At 43.0% G+C, this 21,886-nt stretch overlaps 2 protein-coding genes across 4 annotated transcripts in view; one reads left to right on the top strand and one right to left on the bottom strand.

The window, feature by feature from the left end:
* Positions 1–115: 115 nt before the first annotated feature.
* On the top strand, positions 116–9,219 carry hspd1 (heat shock 60 protein 1). 2 transcript variants are annotated; one of them, XM_040147697.1, is made up of 11 exons: positions 116–248; positions 2,499–2,674; positions 3,228–3,563; positions 4,964–5,059; positions 5,161–5,254; positions 5,357–5,525; positions 5,660–5,759; positions 6,496–6,741; positions 6,840–7,014; positions 7,683–7,861; positions 8,224–8,382. In XM_040147697.1, exons 2-11 carry the CDS (start codon positions 2,501–2,503, stop codon positions 8,380–8,382), a joined length of 1,728 nt encoding a protein of 575 aa, XP_040003631.1. In that variant the 5' UTR covers positions 116–248; positions 2,499–2,500. The 2 variants fall into 2 exon arrangements, with proteins under 2 accessions (XP_040003631.1, XP_040003632.1); XM_040147698.1 differs by lacking the exon at positions 116–248 and having other exon boundaries at positions 2,501–2,674; positions 8,224–9,219.
* A 1,399-nt stretch (positions 9,220–10,618) lies between these two features.
* Positions 10,619–21,886, bottom strand: part of coq10b (coenzyme Q10B) — a 13,124-nt gene continuing 1,856 nt past the window's right edge. For both annotated transcript variants that reach the window (XM_040148070.1, XM_040148071.1), the window contains exons 2-5: positions 17,954–18,109; positions 17,138–17,330; positions 16,506–16,607; positions 10,619–15,290 (exon numbers count right to left, since the gene is read on the bottom strand). In XM_040148070.1, coding sequence (XP_040004004.1) covers positions 15,123–15,290; positions 16,506–16,607; positions 17,138–17,330; positions 17,954–18,109 — 619 coding nt within the window. In that variant the 3' untranslated portion in view covers positions 10,619–15,122. The remainder of the gene's footprint in view (positions 15,291–16,505; positions 16,608–17,137; positions 17,331–17,953; positions 18,110–21,886) is intronic.

Genomic DNA, 21,886 nt, shown 5'->3' with positions numbered 1-21,886 from the left:
TCACGAACAATTAAACTACACGATCCATTGCGACCCGCGACTCCGTTTCTTTTATAACGTTATTAAGAGACGGTAATTCAAACCAGAATTGTCGTTATGCGCAGTGCGGGGCGCGCCGGTAAAGCCCCCGGATGTGATAGACCATGTGCAATCCGGTCTCATCTCACCACACGGCCGTCCTCTCCTGAAGGAGTTATATCATCCCGTGTTGCAGACCTTGTAGCAGCTACACGCCTTCTACCCAACAAGTAAGTGCTGACATTTTCTGAGCCCTTCGCAGCCGACATTACGGGGCTTTTTGCTTTAAGCCGGCGGTGCCTCTTTATAGCAGATTTTGTGTTATCTGGGTGCGAGCACCGATGACTCCTCAGCCCTAATTCCCGCCCGGCAAAACCGATTTTTCTTCCTCAGCCGCAAGGACATGCGCGTTAAAATGTCGGTACCGACTTTAACTAGCCGGTCAGTTATCTCTCTAAACTACGCCTTTTGTCCAAATGTGATTTTCTTTTTTTTTTTTTAATTATTTTTAATGTCATTGAATGAGGACTGTGGTGCTTCACGGACTGATGGAAGAGCTGGGGACAAGTCTTATTAGAAACTATAATAATAATTGGAATAATGATAATTAGCCTCCAGTTACACGAGGGTGGGGTAATTACCGATGGCACGGTGTGGTGGCGATCGACCAGCCGGCCGATCCGATCAGGGATGAGGGGCAACGTGCTTTTACAATTTGACCTTGTGACTCGCGACCTGTCGAGCACACGTGGGTTCACAAGGAACTGGTTTTGGGGAGAAATGTCATAGTCTGTGTCGCATTTGAACCGGGCCGGTTCATCTCTGGTAAAGAACCCGGACTCACCCGGTCCAAATATTCCGATCCCCGGTAGGTTGGAATAGGTGTCGTCGGTATTCCCCAAGGTCTTGTATGGTTGTTTCTGCGGAGATTCGTGGACGTTTTATTCTGAAGTCAACAGGCCCGAAGCTGTGAAATATTCAGTTTAGGATCATACGTGACAAAGAGAAGCTTCGTACCTTCACACCTGAGAAGCTGGAACCAGCGAAGTGGGTTTTTTTTTTTCTTTTTTTCTATTTTTGCTCGAAAAATGACTGGAGGGATTAACCAGTTATCAAAATGTTCATTTTTCCATCGATTCATTAATTGATTAATGGACTAAATGCTGCAGCTGTAGGCCAGATGTCTTTTCTGTCGAAACTCACTTTTATCTTTTTGTCATGTTTTAATATATTTTTATGATTATTACAAGGAGCCAAGGAGTTCCACATAATTCATGTGATTATATTGTTGGCGAAAACAACCAATTGTGGACCACTTTTCTCAGGGTTTTTGAAAAGGATTGTAGGCAGCACAACCCAACAATACAGAACTCTACAATGCAGTTTGTATTCTGCCAAATGTGCGCACATTATTTAAGATTTTTCATGTCGGCGTGATGAATCGTTTCTGTCTCAACCCCTCGCTTTGCTTATTGTTGCTGAAAATTCATCATGCTGTCACGTTCAAGGCCGACATGACTGCTAATCACATTCTTAGTTATTAACCTATGAATTAAGAACAGTGTTTGCCAAGTAGAGAAACGGGAGATTAGATAGGTAGGACACGGTTTGCGGTCACACTGAAGCCAGAGTTGACCGTTTTTCCTGAGGGGCTGGGGACACAGCAGCGGGCTCTTTATCTTCTTAATATTATGTCTGTGGGATTTCTAATTGACTGAAACAATTTTCATTATCATTTAACCCTTTTTTTAAGACATTTATCAAGAACAAATGTCAAACATTATGCGGCTGCAGCCTCTTAAATGTAAGAAATTGCCGCTTTTATCTGTGGCGGTCTTCAATATCATTTGGCTTTAGACTGTTAGGCTGCCATCGATTTTGAAGGTGTATTGTTTTTTTTCCTCTATTTTCTGACGTTAATTTACTAAACAATTCATTGAACATTTGAGAAAATAACTGACGGACTAACGGTGGATAAAAAAACATTAATAGCATTTAAAACCTCACAGACTCGTGAATTAGTGAAAGTATATCCGTCCCGTGACACAGCTGCAAACGTAAGATGTACTGTGAAAGTGAGAGGCTGTTTTGATCCTATTTTACACCTTTTTTAGCTGTTTGACCGTGTCCTTCCCCCAAGTTCCTTCATTCATTCATTCATTCATCACAGGTGTCCCGCTGTACCACTAGCGACCACTAGGGGCAGCGCTAACCTTTGTAACACATACTCTGACCTCCTGTCACACTGGGGGGGGTGGATGAATGGATTTGGAGAATAATTATTCAGGCTGTACTTCAGCTTCACTCAGCACATGTTGAACACATTGCACGTAACACTGTTGTGGCACAAACATTCAGCCCTGTAAAAAAAAAATAATAGATAATGATTCTGCAGATTTACTCAGCTTCATCTCAGTGGGAGCTGTGGTCTCGGACGTGTTTTTATGAATTTTTCCTCCGTGCCTTTTTCTTCCCCGTAGACATGTTTCGCTTACCAACAGTCATGAAGCAGGTGAGGCCTGTGTGCCGGGCGCTGGCGCCTCACCTGACACGAGCCTACGCTAAGGACGTGAAGTTTGGAGCCGACGCTCGCGCCCTCATGCTGCAGGGAGTGGACCTGCTGGCTGACACTGTGGCTGTCACCATGGGCCCGAAGGTAACATGAGGTTCTGGTATCATGGATTCGAGGTGTCTGCAGGTCTTAAAGTCTCGAAAAGCATTGATTTCAGTTACCTCAAAATAAAAAAATAAAAAACTTTTTAAAGGTATTAAAAAGTCTTCAATTTCATTTACAGAGGTTTTATATATTCTCTCTAGGCTGCCACAGGGAGTAACGTTAGTTACAAAATGTTTTTGTGTTTGATTTTTAGCAAAAACTGTCTGAAAAACCTTGTCAGTCAAACTTAATTTGTATAGCACCTTTTTAATAAAAAATTATAGCAATTCAAAGCTTTACAGATGATTGATGTGAAAAATATGCGGACCTTAAATGATGTACTGGTTTTCCATCATACTGTCATACTTTTGGCTCTTGTTATGGTGGTGGATTTGTTAAATTACATTCTCTCTGGCATTAAAATGGTCTTAAAAAGTCTTACATTTAACTCGTTGAACCCTGCAGAAACCCTGTTACTCACTCTTACTCATTTAGTGTTAACCCCAGATGTAATCTGGACTCTCATCTCACCGCCTGCTGTCTCCATTTTCAGGGTCGTACTGTCATCATTGAGCAGAGCTGGGGCAGCCCTAAGGTCACCAAGGACGGCGTGACGGTGGCCAAGAGCATCGACCTGAAGGACAGGTACAAGAACATCGGTGCCAAGCTGGTGCAGGATGTGGCCAACAACACCAACGAGGAGGCTGGCGATGGCACCACCACCGCCACGGTGCTGGCTCGTGCCATCGCCAAGGAGGGGTTTGACACCATCAGCAAAGGCGCCAACCCTGTGGAGATCCGCCGTGGAGTCATGATGGCCGTGGAAACCATCATCAGTGAGCTGAAAAAGCTCTCCAAGCCGGTCACAACCCCTGAGGAGATCGCACAGGTACACATCATTAGTAGTAAATGATGACGTACCATCTCGAATGTGTATTGAAATTCTCTCGAGCAGCTGTAATCAATAATTTTATAGTAGAAATTCATCAAATGGTAAAGTTTGTTCGTGTTGATGAACCTGCAGAAAGTTATCTGCTTAATCTGCAGCTCCCCTCAGCTTTACGGAGCGTTATAGTGAGTCTCAGCTCATTCTTTATATGAGCTGAGACTGCTCTGGTTCACTCTCGCCGCTCTCATAGCGTCGTTGTTTTCAGAGAAACGGCTGTAAAAAGCCACTGTCCACTACCTGCTCAGCAGCAAACAGCAGACAGACACAGTCAGAGACCAGCTGGTGAACACAGTGGAGCATTTAGCAGCTAAAGATAGATGATAGATAATTTTATCCCAGGTGGTTCTCTGGTTGTAGCAGCACCACACAACCACGGGATAATCACCGATTCAAAAAAAACAAAAAACAACCCATGAGATCAAATTATCAGTCAGAGAGGAAAGAAAGAGGTTTACAAAAACTGTCCGAAATAGGCTTGTAGTCCCAAATTGGTGAAACAAACGTTTAGCGCCTAAGCTGTCCAATCGGCATGGTGGTAAGTGAAAGGGCTTGAGTTTGTTGAGTGTCGGACAAACACTAACTAAGCAGATGACTGTTTGTGGTGGTAGGTTGCGCTGGACCTGACGAACAGGCTTTCTGTTTACCTGTTATCGTTATCTAGCAGCTGTAGTTGCCGTTGGCATTGTTACGTTTCGGTTTGTTAATTGTTATTCACAATTATGGGGCCATTTTTAATATGAGTGTTGTAATTTTGGGTGAAGTTATTCGTACATGTATACTCCAGGCCAGTAGGGGGCAACCACATTGGCTATGGCGTTGGCCCTCACTACTATGTAATGTAATGCACATTCGCACTCGTTTGGTGTGTTTTAATGGCGGGAGGCAGGTGTTTCACCAATTCAGCACAACAAGTCTGATATGGATGAACACAGAACACAATTATTGACATTACTGCAGATAAGAACTGTGTAAGATATATAAGTATATAGACAATAGAATGTAATGTAACAGATTGAGGTTTACCAGATTAAAGGTCTAAACAAGTAGTGTTGAACAAGTAGTATATTTCCTATACATATAGTACAAAAAGGAAAGAGTGAGATATTTCCCTCAGGAGGTGGTAGAGACCAAAAACGGAGCTTAAAGGGGGGGATACCGGGCTTAGATTCACCACCGCTCCAGATGAGTGATCACGTTGCTCTGTAATTCCTGTATGTGTAAATAAGCAACTGTTTGCGAAGAAGTTCTTAATATCAGCTTTAAAAGTGATGGTATGTTGTTGCGGTGTTCGCAACCTGCTCCCTGCCGGCCGAGGTTTAATAACACCCTCTGTCTTTCAGGTTGCTACCATCTCAGCCAATGGAGACGTGGAGATTGGTAACATCATCTCCAACGCCATGAAGAAAGTTGGCCGCAAGGGAGTCATCACCGTCAAGGTTAGATTCAGCATTCGTTGACAGTTAGACTCGAGCTTAGGTAAATAGTCTGTTGCTCTTTTATTTGAGTTGAAGTAATCAGTACATGCCTTCCGTCTCAGGACGGGAAGACCATGCACGACGAGCTGGAGATCATTGAGGGTATGAAGTTTGACCGTGGCTACATCTCCCCTTACTTCATCAACACTGCCAAAGGTAAAGGTGCTCGTATTGGCTCGTGGGGTATCTTCTCCTGTATGTTATAATTTGCTGAACCCGTCTACTCAACACTTCCTTCTCTAACGTTCCCTCTTTCAGGTCAGAAGTGTGAGTTCCAGGACGCCTACCTGCTGCTGAGTGAGAAGAAGATCTCCAATGTCCAGAGCATCGTGCCCGCCCTGGAGATTGCCAACCAGCACCGCAGACCGCTGGTTATTGTGGCGGAGGATGTGGATGGAGAGGCCCTCAGCACATTGGTCCTCAACAGGTACGTCGTGTTTGTTTTTTCTGATCCCACTTAACCAGCTCAAAGAGATTATGCAGCCAACAGACCATAATACACCAAAAACAGCATTTGAATAAGAACCAAAAGCAGCTAATATTCAACATTTTAATTTGCAGGCTCAAGGTTGGCCTTCAGGTGGTCGCCGTCAAAGCCCCAGGCTTTGGAGACAACAGGAAGAACCAGCTGAAGGATATGGCCATCGCTACTGGGGGCACTGTAAGTCAACTTTTTCAATCCAGGGTCTTGAAAAGTCTTAGAAAGCACTTTAAAAGGTATTAAAGTCTGCAACTTAATTTTTCTGTTCAGTAATACATACTTGGGCCCAGGTGACGTTGATTGATTAACGATTAATTAGCCACACCGATGAACCAAAACATTATGGCCATTGACAGATGGAGCTAATAACGTTGATTATCACGTAAGGTCTGGGATATATTAGACGCTAAGTGAACGGACGGTTCTTGTACTCAACCTGTTGGATGCGGGAGAAATGTGCAGGTGTAAAGACCTTTGACAGGGACCAAACCGTTGTGGCCTGACGACTGGGTCGGAGCATCTGGTTCTCCCAGTCAGCAGTGGTGAGTAGCTACCGACGGTGGTCTGAGGAGGGACGAACCACGAAGCGGAGACAGGGTGTTTGGGGGGGGGGGTGTGCTAGAACAAGTCTGATCCACATCGGCCCCACCTTGCACCTTACAGGACTTGAAGAGTGCTGCCGCCAAAGTCTTGTTGCCAGATATCACAGGGCACCTTCAGAGGTCTAGTAGAGTCCCATGTTTGTTGGGGGGTCAAAGCGGTTTTGGCGGTACGCAAAGGACCAACAGCGTGTTAGGAAGGGTTGGTCATAATGTTTTGAAGCACTGACAAAAATGTGCTATGAGAAATAATTGTAGGCCTTACTGGAGGACGTGCAGGTGTAGTTCTTAATTTATTTGTCTTTTCCTTTCTCCAGGTGTTTGGAGATGAGGCTCTGGGCCTGGCCCTCGAAGACATCCAGGCTCACGACTTCGGGAAGGTCGGTGAGGTGCAGATTACCAAAGACGACACCTTGTTGCTGAAGGGAGGCGGCAGCCCAGCCGAGATTGAGAAACGGGCAGTGGAGATCGTCGAGCAACTGGACAACACCACCAGCGACTACGAGAAGGAGAAACTGAACGAGAGGCTGGCCAAGCTGTCTGACGGAGTGGCTGTGCTCAAGGTACTGAACACGGAACAGAAATGCAGACGGTACGAACCGCCGATCACCGCCGTTTTCCTCCCGGAAAATAAAGTTGCCATACCTGCGCTCCATTTCAGGTCGGAGGGACGAGCGACGTGGAGGTGAACGAGAAGAAGGACCGCGTGACGGACGCTCTGAACGCCACCCGCGCAGCTGTGGAGGAGGGCATCGTACCGGGCGGAGGCTGCGCGCTGCTGCGCTGCATCCCATCGCTCGATACCCTCAAGACTGCCAATGCTGACCAGAAGATCGGTTAGTGAAACACATGCACAGGCTCAAATGTACTGAAACTATATTATATAGTAGTGGTAATACCTTAAGTCACACTATTTAGCATTTGTAAGTAGCATATAAACACTCAATCAGTGGCTAATAACACAGAATAATGTAGTTTTAAGCACGTACAAGGACACTGAGTGTTTATGTATTTTTAGAGCAGCTTCCAGGAGGAGTTAGAGTTGTGAACAAATACAGCAATAAACACTTATCTGTTTACATCTAAATTATAATTAGTTATAAACCATTTATTAAATGTTTATATTCGGCTTAAAAATGAACTAATATTTCACTCCAGAATGCAATTAAAGGTGAAATCATTTTAAGAGCAGCTTAGAAACCTGTTTTTTATACATATACAAAAATGACTAACATTTTGAGTCCGAATAAGCACAGCAGGAAGGAAAATGGGGAAAATGGAAATTAAATTATACAAGACTCAATTAACTAATTGACTCATTTAAGTGGAAAAAAGGTGACGTGTTCACAACTTGTTTCTGCTGCCTGCAAAAGTGGCCAAATAACAGTTTTTATTAACTATTGAAAAATGTTGACCGTTGCTAGTCACATTGCACCTTGACCAAATTTCTTACTGTAACCGGTCTCAACTTTTTCACTGATCTGATTTCGTGCCATCCGAACAGGCGTGGACATCATCAGGCGGGCGCTCCGTATCCCCGCGATGACCATCGCTAAGAACGCAGGTGTGGAGGGCTCGCTGGTGGTGGAGAAGATCCTGCAGGGATCCGCCGACATCGGCTACGACGCCATGCAGGGAGAGTACGTCAACATGGTGGAGAAGGGCATCATTGACCCCACCAAGGTACAGCGCAGCCAATCAGATTTTGTGTCTTTCGGGTGTCTGGTCGGGGGGGGGGTGAAGGAACCGGTTTGGTGAAGCAACCGGTGACGACAAGCTAAGTTAAGGTTAAGTTCAGGTCTTTAAGAGGCAGCTTTAGGAAAGTGTATTCCACTGATCCTCTTTTTGTATTATTGGAGATCTAAACCTTATCAACGCTGCCACCTAGTGGTTAAGAGGGTCTTCAGAGAGACGGTCTGTCGGCAGCCCTGAAACTAAACATGTCACTTACATGCAGCGTGTGTTGCGTTTAGTGGGAGCAGCGTCAGACGCGGAATGTAAGATTAAAAAAATAAATAAATGTGTGGCATCGTCTGTCTCTACAGGTGGTGAGGACGGCGCTGCTGGACGCCGCAGGAGTGGCCTCTCTGCTCTCCACCGCCGAGGCCGTCGTCACGGAGATACCCAAGGAGGAGAAGGAGATGCCGGGAGGCATGGGAGGCATGGGCGGCATGGGCGGCATGGGAGGAGGCATGGGTTTCTAAGCCGTTCCTCCTGACTTGCTGCTGTACAGACTAATAGGCAGAGTGATGCTGGGGGTGGCTGAGGAACACACGCGCACACACACACACACACACACACACACGCGCACACACACGCACACACGCACACAAAAGCCTCCTCCAACCTGCAACCACCTCCACCGAACTCTGCCGCCACTGACTGGCCATGAGTATGTTGGAGCCGCCCCCACTATTAAATTCTGCCTCCTGCCTCCTTGCCCGGGTCTCTGGAGGAGCCAGCCCTCGCCCCGAATCTGTGCTGCTCCGTCCCACTCACCCGGTCTGGAGGAGGAGACCCCCACCCCACCCATCGAGCCCAGTCGCCACACCAGAACCCTCCTAACGGCTCTGCTCAAATGAACCATCGACACGTGTACAATCTCATAGTTAATCATGTAAAATGCTCGTTAAAGGTGATGCCACTGTGATCTCAGTAACAGGTAGTAAAATAATTAAAGTGGTCTAAGAAGAAAACTTCACAGAAACTAACAGAGTGTGCGTACTGATGATGCTCTGTAGTACCCGCAAAGATGGCGGGGCTTGAACAAGAAGAAACGCATAGCCAGGAATGTGTCGCTGTCCCTTTATTTTTGTTTTTGTAATATTTTGTTAATTCTTTTGTTTGTTTGCCCCCCCCCCAAACTAATGAGATGTGGGTTACAATTTGTCATTTGATTTAATTAAACCATTTTTTCTTACAGAGCCCGGACATTTTCTGTGTCTCTGAAGTGATGTTACATTTTATTTGTCCGGTTGATGGAGAAAAGTAACACTTGTTCCCTTGTACCTGACCCCAAATGGACAGAGAGAGTGCCTACAAAAAAAAAAAAAAAGCCAGCGTTTGAGTATCACCAGGGGCCTGTTTAAAGCAATGTAAAATTTAAATGTTTACAGAGAGGTCTGGTGCTTCTGAAGTCTACGGGAGTTGTTTTCATGCACGCAGCAGCAGCATTGTCAGCTTTTACGTCATTCATTTCGCAGCAAACGGCTGATTGTATGTGAGAGAGGGGGAGTTTGGACCATCCGGGGTCTCCGCTGCAGAGTCTTAATGTGAAAACCTGTAGCGCCCATGTGCTTGTTCAACACTGACCTTTGACCTTTCTTCTCCCCTCTGCTATAACTTCGAGTCGCAGAAAACTACGGACGGTATATTACTTGCTCAGAAATCTCAGTAGGTGGCGTTTCTTTTCCACATAAATACATTCTTCCTTTGCAGGATGGCAAATAGTGATTTGTGAATGTTCGACTTCTGTTTTGTACGATATAGATGTTGATTAACGGTGATTTTTTTTTTTTTTCCTTTTTTTTTTAATTTAATAAATTCAGTTGTTCTGATGTTTTGTTTACTCAGCTTCTTTTTAAACAACTCTTTTGCACCCCCCCCCCGAAATGCTCACTAGCTGAGGTTCAAAGTTCATATTAATGTTCAGAAACAACAGTTGAGAAAGCAATTACACCACAAGGTCCCTTTAGTACCTTTTCTGGAGCTTTCGATTCAATATGATCTTCAGCAGATGGCGTTTTCTCATTCTCATAGAATTGCAGATGTTCCAAAATTTCTATATTTTTTTTTTTTTTTTTGAGCACTTTGAAGGACTTCTGATTCATGTTGGCTGAAAAGCTGAGATTCAAAGTTCCTCTTTCCCAACGGCGGTTGAGAAAAGAATCTCACCCGAGCTTTTGATCATATTACATGATCTTCATCAGCAGGTGAAAACTGCAAACTCAAACTGCTGACTAAGATGATCTGCGGGGGGGGTGAACATTGTAATTTCCTAAAATCTTCCTCTGCTGATTAAGATCATGTAATATGGTCAAAAGCTAACGGCGTAACGGTTTTCTCAGTTATCCAGTAAGGTCCGTTAGAAGTCTTCCAGTGGTCCGTGTTTCCTTTCTCTGGCTCTGGAAGTGAACACAACTACGGCATCTGGCGTCGCTTCGACAAAGCAGGTCAAAGGGCAGAGGCGAAGCCTCTTGAGTTCAGATTAAACATCTGCCCTTTCCCTGCGGGTACACATTTCCAAACCTTGCGACTAACTGGTCCCATCCAGACATTCTTGGCACCGTTTGCAGGTCTATTCTTGCCACTCGCATGACGAAACCTATTTTTGTCCACTCAAGGGGGCCACGAACCCACGAACCACTCTTCAGCAGCGTATGAGATTCACACCCAAACACAAAAAACATCAGTCATATATATATGCTTTTTTTTTTTTTTTTAGAAAAAATAGTTTATAAATCATGCAGTCGGTACATCTTTCTGAAGTAATTCGACACAAAACATCATTTACACAAAAGTCCCTTTCCCCCATCACATGAAAACACAGACACAGACGAATTTTTCTTCAAAAGCAGTGTATATAGGTCTTTTTTTGTGATCTCAAAACAAATATTTACACTTAAACTAAGTAATAAATACAAGGAAATGAGTATAATGTTTAAAAACAGAGATAAATATGCTGCCAGTAGGTCAGGAGGCACTCGGCAGATAAACTCACTGAGCCAGCATCCTGACTGACTGGAAAAGGTCAAGGTGTGTGACCAGTATTTATTAAACTGTCGGGAGTAAAAACGTGGACTTCAGCGAAACATAAAAATAGGAACCCCTCATTGTTTTACTCCTTCCCAGAAACCTAAGAAGAAAAACTATTTCTTAACTTGACCTCTTTTGACTTAAAAAATGCTCCCACATGTCAGTGAGCTGCAGGGTAGATACTCAGTGACTGCAGTACAGAAACAGAGCCTCCGTTTTCTGTTTGATGAATATATTTATAATGATAATGATGATAAATAAATTTGCTGAAGCAGCATGATTAAGCATAATTAAGAACGGAGTAGTGCATTATTTGCATTCGCAGATTTTCTCTCATTTCTTTTTGGACATTTTTCAGGGCTGCAAACAAAGAACAAAAAACTCTAATCTGGCATTAATTTGATTTCCAGTCACGGTTCAAACATCCTCATTAGTTTGATTAGATTGCACTTGTCAGAGGGGAACTAAATTCTGCTCATTTTATGATTTCTCTGACGCACCTCGTCCACCAACAAAATGTAGAATGAAAGTGTTGCAGCAGAATTCCTGTTATTTCATCCCTATTTATGTATTTATACATTCAAAATATTGTTTGATTGTTACCAAATTTCCATGTTGATTATATTTGTTTGATTGCAATGAACATTTTAAAAAATTATAATTACAAACGTTTGTGCAGAATAACACCACTGACTAAACTGGATTTTTTTTCTCTTTTTCTTTTTTTACAGAATAGACAATACGGCAGGTGGCAGGTCAAGCTATATCTCTGATTGGCTATTCCTTCTCTGATCAATCACGTGATCAACTAAAAGTGACCTTTACAGTAGCAGAAAGTCACTCACAGAATGCGTCTTATTGCTCAGACGCAGGCGACAACTCTTTCCCTCTCGTGTCGGTAATTTAGAGCATTTCTGAGTGTGATTCATACAAGTTTGATAAATACGGGCCCTTGCCCTCGGCCTTAACCAGCCAGTTTGGGCCCTTAAAATGACAGTGGGTTATACGCTTGCTTAGCTGCAATTAAAAATAACACTTATACTGCTCATATTGCACACTTAAAGGGGGGGGGGGCAAAAAACAAAAAAACACCCTTTGCTGTATAATTTAGAAACTCTTATGTCCAGCATCACTCCCTTAATAATGACAACAGCATAGAGTATGTAACATCGAGGGGGGAAAAAAAAAAAACACCGCCCCCTACAGAGAAATAGAAGTTCAACACCCATACAAAGGTATGTGTTCCTGATAAGTGTACAGTACATTTAGTACGTCTGTCTGCGGTCTTTTTACACGTCCTCCTGCACATCCTCCTCACTAAAAATGTCCAGTCACACAGTGTCTAACCTGCCTCTGCCCTTTATTCTTACTATAATATTCTTGTAATGTACAGTAGGTGATTTGTCTGCGGTGAGACTGTGGGGGTGAAATCTTAAAATCGCGGTTGCGGAGTTACGGTGCCTTACCCACAAGTTTGTTTCGCTTTGACTTGTGGAGTTTTCGCAGCATGTGTATATACTAGGCTTGGGCGGTATTTGATGCTATTTAAAAATAATCAGTAATTAATTAATTACAAAAGAAGAAGTCCTGCAGTTCTGTCTGAAACTAATCATATGGACGGGTGTTGCTGGGATTTAATGCTTTTGACCTATATTAGGTTGTAGTCCTCCGTTGGCCAAGTTCCCTGTTGTAAAAAATTAATTTTATTTTCAGCTGTCTTACTTGAAACTTCTCTGTTTCACATTACATTATAGCAGAATGTCCCGCTCAATGCCGAACGCGTTAAATAAAAATAGGAATAGGTGAACTCTCATTGGCAAAAATATATCCTGTTTAGTTAAAGTTGGTCTTGTAGAAAAATTTGTAAAAAAAATGATTAAAAAAAAAAAATGTGGAATAGAAAACTAAACCAGCCAAAAAAGGAGTGGATCATCCTTGAATGCGGTGGACCTAATCATCCAGGTTTTTTTTTTTACCAGTGAGACAACTTTTTGCTTTGTCCGGCTTTGGCTTGGAGAGTTGCAGGGTGAGCGTGTTCAACGCTCTGCGGAACATTTGTTCAGATGGAGCGAGTCTTTTCGGCAGGAAGTTAAAGTCACACCTTCAGGGTAAACCCTAATACCTAGAAACCGACGATGCCTAGTTTAGACATAACATCTTTTTTCTGTTATTGTTGTTGTTGCTGCTTTGCTCGTCACGTTCAAGTCGTCACAGACAAATCTCAAGGTTTTAACGCTATTTGGACCGTGGTCTTGCATTGGCTGGTCTCGCCGGTTTTGTCATCACATCATCAAAACGCTCCTGTGGGACGAGCGCTAGCACGGACATGACACATAAGCAAAATACCCGCCCCGGCTGTCTAATGGAATCGTATACGGTACTGAAGTTAGTACTGAAATGAGCTCTTGTTTCCATTTCTATTGTTCTTCAAGAACCGCAGAAGTTTGAAAAATGTGTCGTAATAAACGAGCTATTGTCGTTGGCCTGCTGCACTGCTGTAACCATAGACTGAATAACCATTTGCTAAAAGAAAAGGATTGTGGTCTAGGGCTGTAACTTACGATTACTTTCATTACTGGTTAATTATTTCTGTTAGGTTAATTTAGTTAGACTCTAAACTGCCCCCGCATCCCTCAAAGGACAAGCGGTAAAGCTAATGAATGCATGGGTTAATTCTTTTCTCAACTGATCAATTTGCCTATAAAATGTCAGAAAATAGTGACACATGCCCGCAGTAGATTCCCACAATGCATAGTGATGCCTTCAGATGACCAACAGTCCAACACCCAAAGCGTTCAGTTTACTGTCGCATGTGACAAAGAAAAGCATTAAATCCCCACATTTGAGGAACTGGAACCAGCAGATCTACAACATCTCTGCTTAAAAAAATGACAACAACAATTACTGAAATAGTTGCTGCGTGAGTTTTGATATTTTTGATTAGTCGACTAATCGTCGCAGCTCTACTGTGGTCTCTGTTGACATAGCTTTGGGCAATGTGGTTCTGAGCTGTGGATCCAAGGCCCAACTCTTCTAGAGCTGCGACGATTAGTCGATTAATCAATTTGTCGATCGACAGAAAGTTAACCGGCAGCCATTTTGATAATCGATTAATCACCGAAATGCCAAACATTCTCTGGTTCCAGCTTCTCAGATGTGATGTTTGCTATTTTTCTTTGCCAAATATGACAGTAAATTTAATATCCAAGGATTTTAGAAGGTTGCAAATTGAAGACATCACCGTCCCCTCTGAGAAACTGTGAAGGTCGATTTGTCACGACTCTTGGACATTTCATGGTCTAAATTGATGAAAGATCAAATTGGTTAATCGAGAAAATAATCTTCAGATCGATCAATAATGTAAACAGGTGTTTGTTGCAGCTCTAAACTCTTCCCACTACGACTTTCTCATTGCTGGGAAAGGAGCGTAATGATTTGCACATCAGTTGTAGGTACAGAGTTGACCATTTTCTAATTCGTCACACCTGAGTCGAGCTCTCGCCGAATCCTGTATAATCCTTTTCCACTGAGCTCCCGACTCATATCGGGTGTGGGTCAGCTGTCAGAGGAAGCGTTCTGTGATCCTTGAGATTAAAGACGGGCATGTACATGTAACGGGTTCCACCAGGGACAAACCGATTAACCATTCGCTTGAACTCAAAACTCAAAAGACGCTCTGGTGCAGTGTTTCCCTGCAGCAGCTTTTTGGATCAAAGTCTACTGCAGTTGTACTACAAGTGGTAGTAAAACAGTGGTTAGAGCAGTGTAGGCGACCACTGAGTGCAGCTGCTGTTTACTGATGTGGTGACATACTCGCTTGACCAGTCGCGACCGACTGCACCCGCTGCGCCACGGCTTCACCTCGCGCTCGTGACCTGCGAACTCGGTTTCACGACCGGGCAGGGGTTAAGTTCTGATGATGGAAATGACAGTGAAAAAAAAATCTGAATGTTTAGCACCAAGCTGAAAATTGGCAGGTGGATCCACATCAGTTATACAAAACGAGATAGGACATTGTCGGGAATGAACTCGGTCATTGCTGTGAGAAAGGCACTGCGGCAGTTTTCAGTTAGAACACGGGTAGTCTCTTCTCTCTGTCTACACTTCCCCCTCTCTCATTTTTCTCTCTGGCATTGGCATCGGGCTTAGTGTTTCTCTGCGTATCTGTGTTTGTGCGGCAGCGGCGGCGCTACGTGTGGTGAACCTCGTGGAACATGAGCTCGCGAGGGATAGGCGTCTCGGCGCCGTAGATCTTGGAGGCGCGACGCTCGAACGCCGAAACCATCTGCTTCACCACCTCGTCGAAGAAGACGTGAGCGAGCTGGGAGTGGAGGAGGGAACGGAACTCGAAGGAGATCTGAGGAGAGGAGGGAGGGAGCAGGGAGGATAAAGTTAGCAGCTGAATTTCATACTGTATGCACGTCAGAGGTCTGTGTGTCAGGACTTTGAAACTGATCCAGTGATAAATACAACACTTGCCACTGCAGTGATGCCAAGCTCAGACACGCAGAAGAACCAGCACATGATTATAAAAGAGGACACACACACAGAGCAAAGTTAAAGCGCAACCTGTCCCTCTGTTTTCTAGGGGTGGGAATCTTTTGCAATCTAGCAATTTCAAAACTAATTCTTGATTTTAGGGGATATTTTGGTTCTTACTCCTGCGCACTTTGTGCCAAACCACTGAATCCTGACCTTTACACACTGAGCTGCAAAGGGAACATAACTGCCAGTTCAGCTAACCGGTCAGCTAATGAGGATCATCGTCCGACCAACAGAAAAAAAGCAGAGACACTGTGCAGCTTTTTTTTTTATATGTTATTTTTAAAGGTCATTTATTTAAGTTGACTGCATTAACTTGAAAGCCTCTTGCCGTGTTCTTCTTGTATGAAAATAATGAAATGAAAGTGTAATTTGCTGACCGCCATCAGTGGTTAAGTGTTGTTTTTTGTTGTTTTTTTTCTGTTTTTTTTTTATAAAAACAGAAGTTGGTGTGAATTCTGGAGTAAAGAGGAAGGGAAAGGGGGAAAAAGGCAAAATGTTCCACTGTGTTGTTGTTACGGTTAAATCCCCAGCCAGTGGAGAGAAGCCTCTCTGCTACAGCATTAGTACCAGAGAAAACCATCATTGTCCAAAATGCCGTACGGCAGCATAGCTTTTGAAATGAAACAGACCTAGTTTTTTAGATCTAGTTACTTTCTTCGCCCCATTAGATTTGGTTGAAATGTCATCTGGTGTTTTTGTTAGTGGAGTTTGGTGTTCTGCTCAGCTGAAGTTAGTCTGTAGGTGATCGGGTACGAAGTACTCACAAAATACTTCACCTTCGTCATGCAAAGCTAATTATGAAGCCATTAAATCCAAAATGGACCCAAACCCTCGCCTTTTCTGAAGATGAACCATGAGATTAATCTGTTATTTACAATTAATGTTAATACAAAATCAATTTTTGGGATTTGAAAATAAATTCAGAATTGTAGAAGATCATTTTTTTCCACCCACCCCTTCTTTTTACCCCTCACATAAATCTTTCAGCAAGTTTGACTGCTACTATTTGCAAATTGCCTCTACTTACGGCAAAATCCACAGTGCAGGTACGGGGGTAACCCGGGAGGCCAGGGCTGAAGCGCCAAACTGTCTCCAAGTGGTTGAACAGTTTACCATCTGAGCAGGAAGCCTGACGAGCAACAAATACACATTAATTGCTACGGGTTTGCTGGCAAGAACGAGAGTCCTCTAATACTGCTACCCACTCTTCTAAACTTGTTATTTCTCTGTCTGCTGGTTTCTGACACCGGGGGCCAGATGTGTAAACGAAATGTAAAGATTTTTGGCTTCTTTGGTCATATACAATGATAAATGAAATTTGCACCCATGGGCAAAATTAAAAAAAAGGCAAAAATATTCAAGATTTCTGTAAATTAAATTTTAGACTTCTTAATACCTTCAGGGGCCTTTTTTTTTAGGATACTGAAATCAAAAGGTTCTTAAGACTTTTCAACCTGCGGATACCCTGGATTCTGATTGAGGCTGAAACAAACAATTTACAATAAGTTTGTCCAGTTAAGAGTTTGGTGAATCTGACCCGGATCACTTCTACGAACAAGCTTCAAAAAAAGTAAGAGCAGTTTAGGATAAGAACACGAAACTGTTCTCGCGCGAGGGCCACTGCACCTGGCCAACACGGGCTGGGAGGCATGGCCTTACCTTGACCAGGTGGGGGCGTACTGTAGTGACAAGGGAGGTGTAGTTCTCCACTACAGGAGGAAAGCCCACGGCTAGTTTGGCCTTGCAGAAACCAGCTCGCTGGAACACCACGTCAGATTTCTTACACCAGGGAACAAAGTGGCGGTAGCTTTCCACGCCGGCCACCACGTCGTATATTTCCTGCATGGAATACCTGAAGAGTCAAGGGGGGAGAGGAAAGAGCCATAAGCTCCCGGTGTGCACACGCAACCATGCAGAGCTGCACACCAGGGAGCAGATCAAGGTCAGCGATTGTTACATAACACTTCACAAAGCTGGCACAGCACAAGACCCATGACCTGGAAAAGTCTGAGCAAGGTCAGTCAGGACCAGGAAGAGAAAGCAAAAGAATAAGGAGACAAAGAGAGGCAAAAAAGAGTTCAAGAGAAGAGGGGAAGAAAAAGCACAATAAAATAAGCAAAACAAAGGACGAGGTGCAAGGTGCAGTGAATGAGAGACAGACGAGGACTGTCTCCAGCACTACTGTTATATAACTGTCTCACTCCAGCTGAGGGGAAATAGCTGGTGCCCCTTGCATCTATTTATACAACCAGATTTAGTGATTATGACCTCTCTATGGAACACAGGAGCGCATTCAGTGGTCAGGTCATTGAGAGATCCAGGACTAACGTAATGCCAGTGCATGTGATGGGGAATGGAATCCCCTGTCCTTGTTATTTGCAAAAATACATCACACAGTTTACCTAGAGTTATCGCGAGGCTTCGGCAGTCTGAGCTAGACAAATCAAGTGAGTATCATCCAAACGTTATACTCACCCAATGATGCGTCTCTCCGAGTACTCCTTCCTCTTGGAGAAGGAATCAGCAAGGTTGAAGAAACTGCGCCCGGGCAACAGGACGCCACACCCTGGCACGGCTGCACCCAGCCAGGGAGGCACTCGCGTCATCAAGATCCCACATGATGACAGATATCTGATCACAAAACAAACAATGAGACCAACAGGGCAAGAGCACCAAGGCGGTGATTAGAACCAATACAGCAAACTCTCGCGAACCACAAAACAGGGCAGTGCAACTACACTGGTGTTAAATCTAATATCTGACAAGAGATACAGTTGAACTTGTGACACAATCGCAATTTGATGACCGTGGGGCAATATGGTCGAGTACTTCTGTGAGTAATTCAAAGAAACTACAAGTAGTACGAAATGGAGCAGCTCGCCTGGTTCTTAACTGTGCAATAAGACTGAATGTTGCTGCCGTGTATAAAAGTCTCTCCTGGTGTGATGTTAAAACCAGATTATTGTATCCATTACTAGCTTTTACCAGAAATATCATGACAAAGACCCCACATATACTGTATAAAACCGTAACTTTTAGCAGTGATACCATTTAGTAGTATTTAAATTTTTAACCGGAAAAGTGGCAGGAAGGGAGTTTATACGTACTGTCTTATATCGATCGATGTATGAATGGAGTTCACCCCCTCAACAGATCACTGAGAAAATAATGAGTCTAGTTTTAAAATTACTATTAAAAAAAGCATCTGCTGAAAACTTTTTTTCCGTTCAGTCTTTGTCATGGTTATAGCAGTGATCGTTAAAGTTCGACATATATTTCAGAGTTCGTCTGTGTCAGTCTTTTTCGTGTTATACCTGATGGCATATGCACTATTTAATGTACGTATACAATGTCATTCTAATTTGTTAAGTACTGTCTATAAGTGTGTTGTTGTGCGTTTTACTGTTACTGTCTGTCTGTGATTGTGAGCTGAGTGTAAGTGGTGTGGATTTGAATCTTCACTGTGTATATTTTGTGTACGGACCCCAGGGGGAATAGCTGTTGTGGTACAGTAGCTAATAGGGATCCAAATTTAAAAAATTAAAAAACAAAAAAACGAACAAACAAACTGAATTCTGTTTTGTTGTTTCCATAAAAAGTCTTGGACAATTAGTTTGAAAACTTTGTTTTTCCTCTCATACTACTTCATTGAAAATTAAAATGTCTTCTTGGGTATGAACCCATTCTAGCCTCAGGTAAATCCTCAAATCTGCAAAAAAGTTGATAATTTACGCATCCAGCAGTAACAGAGCAACATTATAGGGAAATATCTGGTTCTTCAGCTGCTAAATGCTCCACCGTGTTAACCCGCTGGTCTCTGACTGTGTCTGTCTAATGTTTGCTGCAGAGCAGGTGGTGGACGGTGGCTTTGTTTTAAAGACCTGAAAACAGCTGCCTGCTGCACCTGAAAATGTTGCTATTAGAGTGGAGAAACAATGAGCTGAAACTCACAATAAAAGCTCTATAAATCAGGAGGAATCTGCAGACTCAGCTGATAATTCTCTGTAGGTTCATCACTACTAGGGAGACCTTTCACATTGTCATCTGATATAGTGTTATTATAAAAAATATTGATCATTGCCTCGTTAATCTTTTTAGTACCAAACCTAAACGGGACAGGATCTCTCCCGAACACTGATTAAATCCTCGTGATCTCCATCTACACAAAGCCTAGTGCTAATTAGCCTAAAAAGCTGCAACATAAGCCTTTATTCCTGGAGAACAGGACACTTTACACGGAAAGCCTTCTTGCAACACCTCCCAAGCATCTGTCACTCAAATAAAACAGGTCAGCGCTGCCAGTACAACACAATGGAACAAGGTCAAGGGTACCAAATTTACTGTAGCTTTCCAGACCTAAAACAATCCACAGCCTAAACAGCAGGGCTTGCTCAACCCTGTTTTGTGACCTCGTGCCTACTTACGTTTCTATACAAGTACTTTCTGTTTGGCCTGGTGGTGGAGGTGGGGTGGGGGGGAAGTTACAGAATTAGATTTATGATTAGACATCACTGTATCACAGCCATGTAATAGAGGAAGAATTTTCCATCAGCTGTTTTTCTCACAGAATCATTCTCCTTACTGCCCGATGAGCAATTGAAAACCTCACTCTTTTACTAACTTACTGACATACTGAGTCCTGGCGGGAAAAATACAATTAATATTCGAACGAACAGCAACCGTAGAGCTGAAATGCCAATTTCAGTTGTTTAAAGGGCTCTTCTTAGTTTGGATAGTTGGGTGTGTGATTCTCTGAGTTTTCTACATTTAAATTTAAAGTCTAGTGACAATGAGCAACAGCTACTGCTGTTAACATTTCTTGTTGGAAAGTCAATCAAATGACTACAAAGACACGCAAAACAGCCAGAAGGTGATGCAAAACTACTATAAAGATACACAAAACGACCACAAAGAGACACAAAACTAAAACGAAGAGACGTGTTGAGTTGAAATCCCGATGTCCGTTTTTCTCTCAGTCATCGGACGTGTGAATCTCTAAAGTTTCTAACTTTAAATTTAAAGTTGAGTGAGGATGAGCAACAGCTACAGTATTTTCACTCAAAGTAATGGAGTGTGTTTCTGAATACTGGAGGGCACTGTCATGGGCTAAAGTAATCACAGGTAATATTCTATTCAAATTGCTTTATGTTGTCTCACTTACAAGATTACATCTTCACTAAAAGCCATTTCTTAGTCCAACATAATTGTAAATTGAATATATTTTGGATTTGGACTGTTGGTCACAGAAAACAAGACATTTCATGACATCATCTTGTGATGTTTTATTGAAAAAACAAACAATCGATTAATCGAGAACAGAATTTGCAGATTTCCTCGATGATAATGACAATAATCGTTAGATGCAGCCTTGAAGTGTTTGGTCAGTCGACCAAATTAGTGGACCAATATGGGTTTAAATAAATAGCTATAATAGCCATAGTTTAAATAAATCTAAAAAATAAATAAACTGTGTTAGTGCACACAGTAGCACCCAGCAGCATCTCATTGTTAGCGGTCTCAAAGAACGAATTTATTATTTTAACGTGGTGTTTTAGATGAAATTTTTATCAATTAATTTAATAGAGAAATACGTTTACATTTAAGGGAGAGCGGGGTAAAGTTTGTCAGAAGCGACGTTATTCAACTGCATTATTCTATACATTATAACATAATACAATATACATCTAACGCTAGCCAGTAATGATTTTAGATTAGATATGTTGTCATTTAGGATGGCACAAACGTAAACATTTAGAAAAGACGATCGTGACTGAGGAAATTTACGTCTATAACAGGGTGCATGAGAGTTATAGTACACGACTCGAAAGTAACTTTTTCGCCACCTTCCCAAAACTGTCCTGAAGCATATTTGGGTGTGTTTGGTTAGAAGAAAAGCACTAAATCCTCACTTTACAGAAGCTGCAACCAGCAAGTGTTTGGCATTTTTGCTTAAAAAATAACAACAACAAAAAAAACTCACTACAACAATGAGTCAGTTGTCAAAATAGTTGACGATTTGTTTCCTGTCGATCAACAAACTGATTAACGGACTATTTTTGCAGTTTTCATGATTTGTTGCATTCGTTCTATTTCCCTTTACTGATCAGGAGGCCAGTGAGATCATGGCAAAAGCCCTCAGTCGGATCCTCCCTGACACCATGAATGGGCGCACTCAATGGCTTGTAACCTTCACAGAAGTTCATGAACATAGGACCCAAATCACGTAACGAAAGCAGCCTGCAGGTTCGCTGTGACTGCCTGGCTGTCACACACGCCACCTGTGGCCCCCTGTCCCACAATGTCCCTGGCACTGGATGGTTTGGAAGCGCAGCCCGGCTCTCGGGGCATGTGTTTAGATTTAACTACCCATTCCGTCACCGTTTAAAGTGATGTGACAATATCATTGTG

This window comes from Xiphias gladius, chromosome 16, assembly GCF_016859285.1.
Source record: "Xiphias gladius isolate SHS-SW01 ecotype Sanya breed wild chromosome 16, ASM1685928v1, whole genome shotgun sequence".
NCBI classification, from domain to species: domain Eukaryota; kingdom Metazoa; phylum Chordata; class Actinopteri; order Istiophoriformes; family Xiphiidae; genus Xiphias; species Xiphias gladius.
Note: the sequence above shows the minus strand (reverse complement) of the source record. Positions and strands in the feature narration are given on the sequence as shown.

Bases quoted from the DNA above. Each gene is read 5' to 3' on its own strand.
- hspd1 (XM_040147698.1), top strand. From the start codon at position 2,501: ATGTTTCGCTTACCAACAGTCATGAAGCAGGTGAGGCCTGTGTGCCGG. The intron at 5,060-5,160 runs GTTAGATTCAGC...CTTCCGTCTCAG, and splicing joins AGGGAGTCATCACCGTCAAG to GACGGGAAGACCATGCACGA. The intron at 5,760-6,495 runs GTAAGTCAACTT...TCCTTTCTCCAG, and splicing joins CCATCGCTACTGGGGGCACT to GTGTTTGGAGATGAGGCTCT.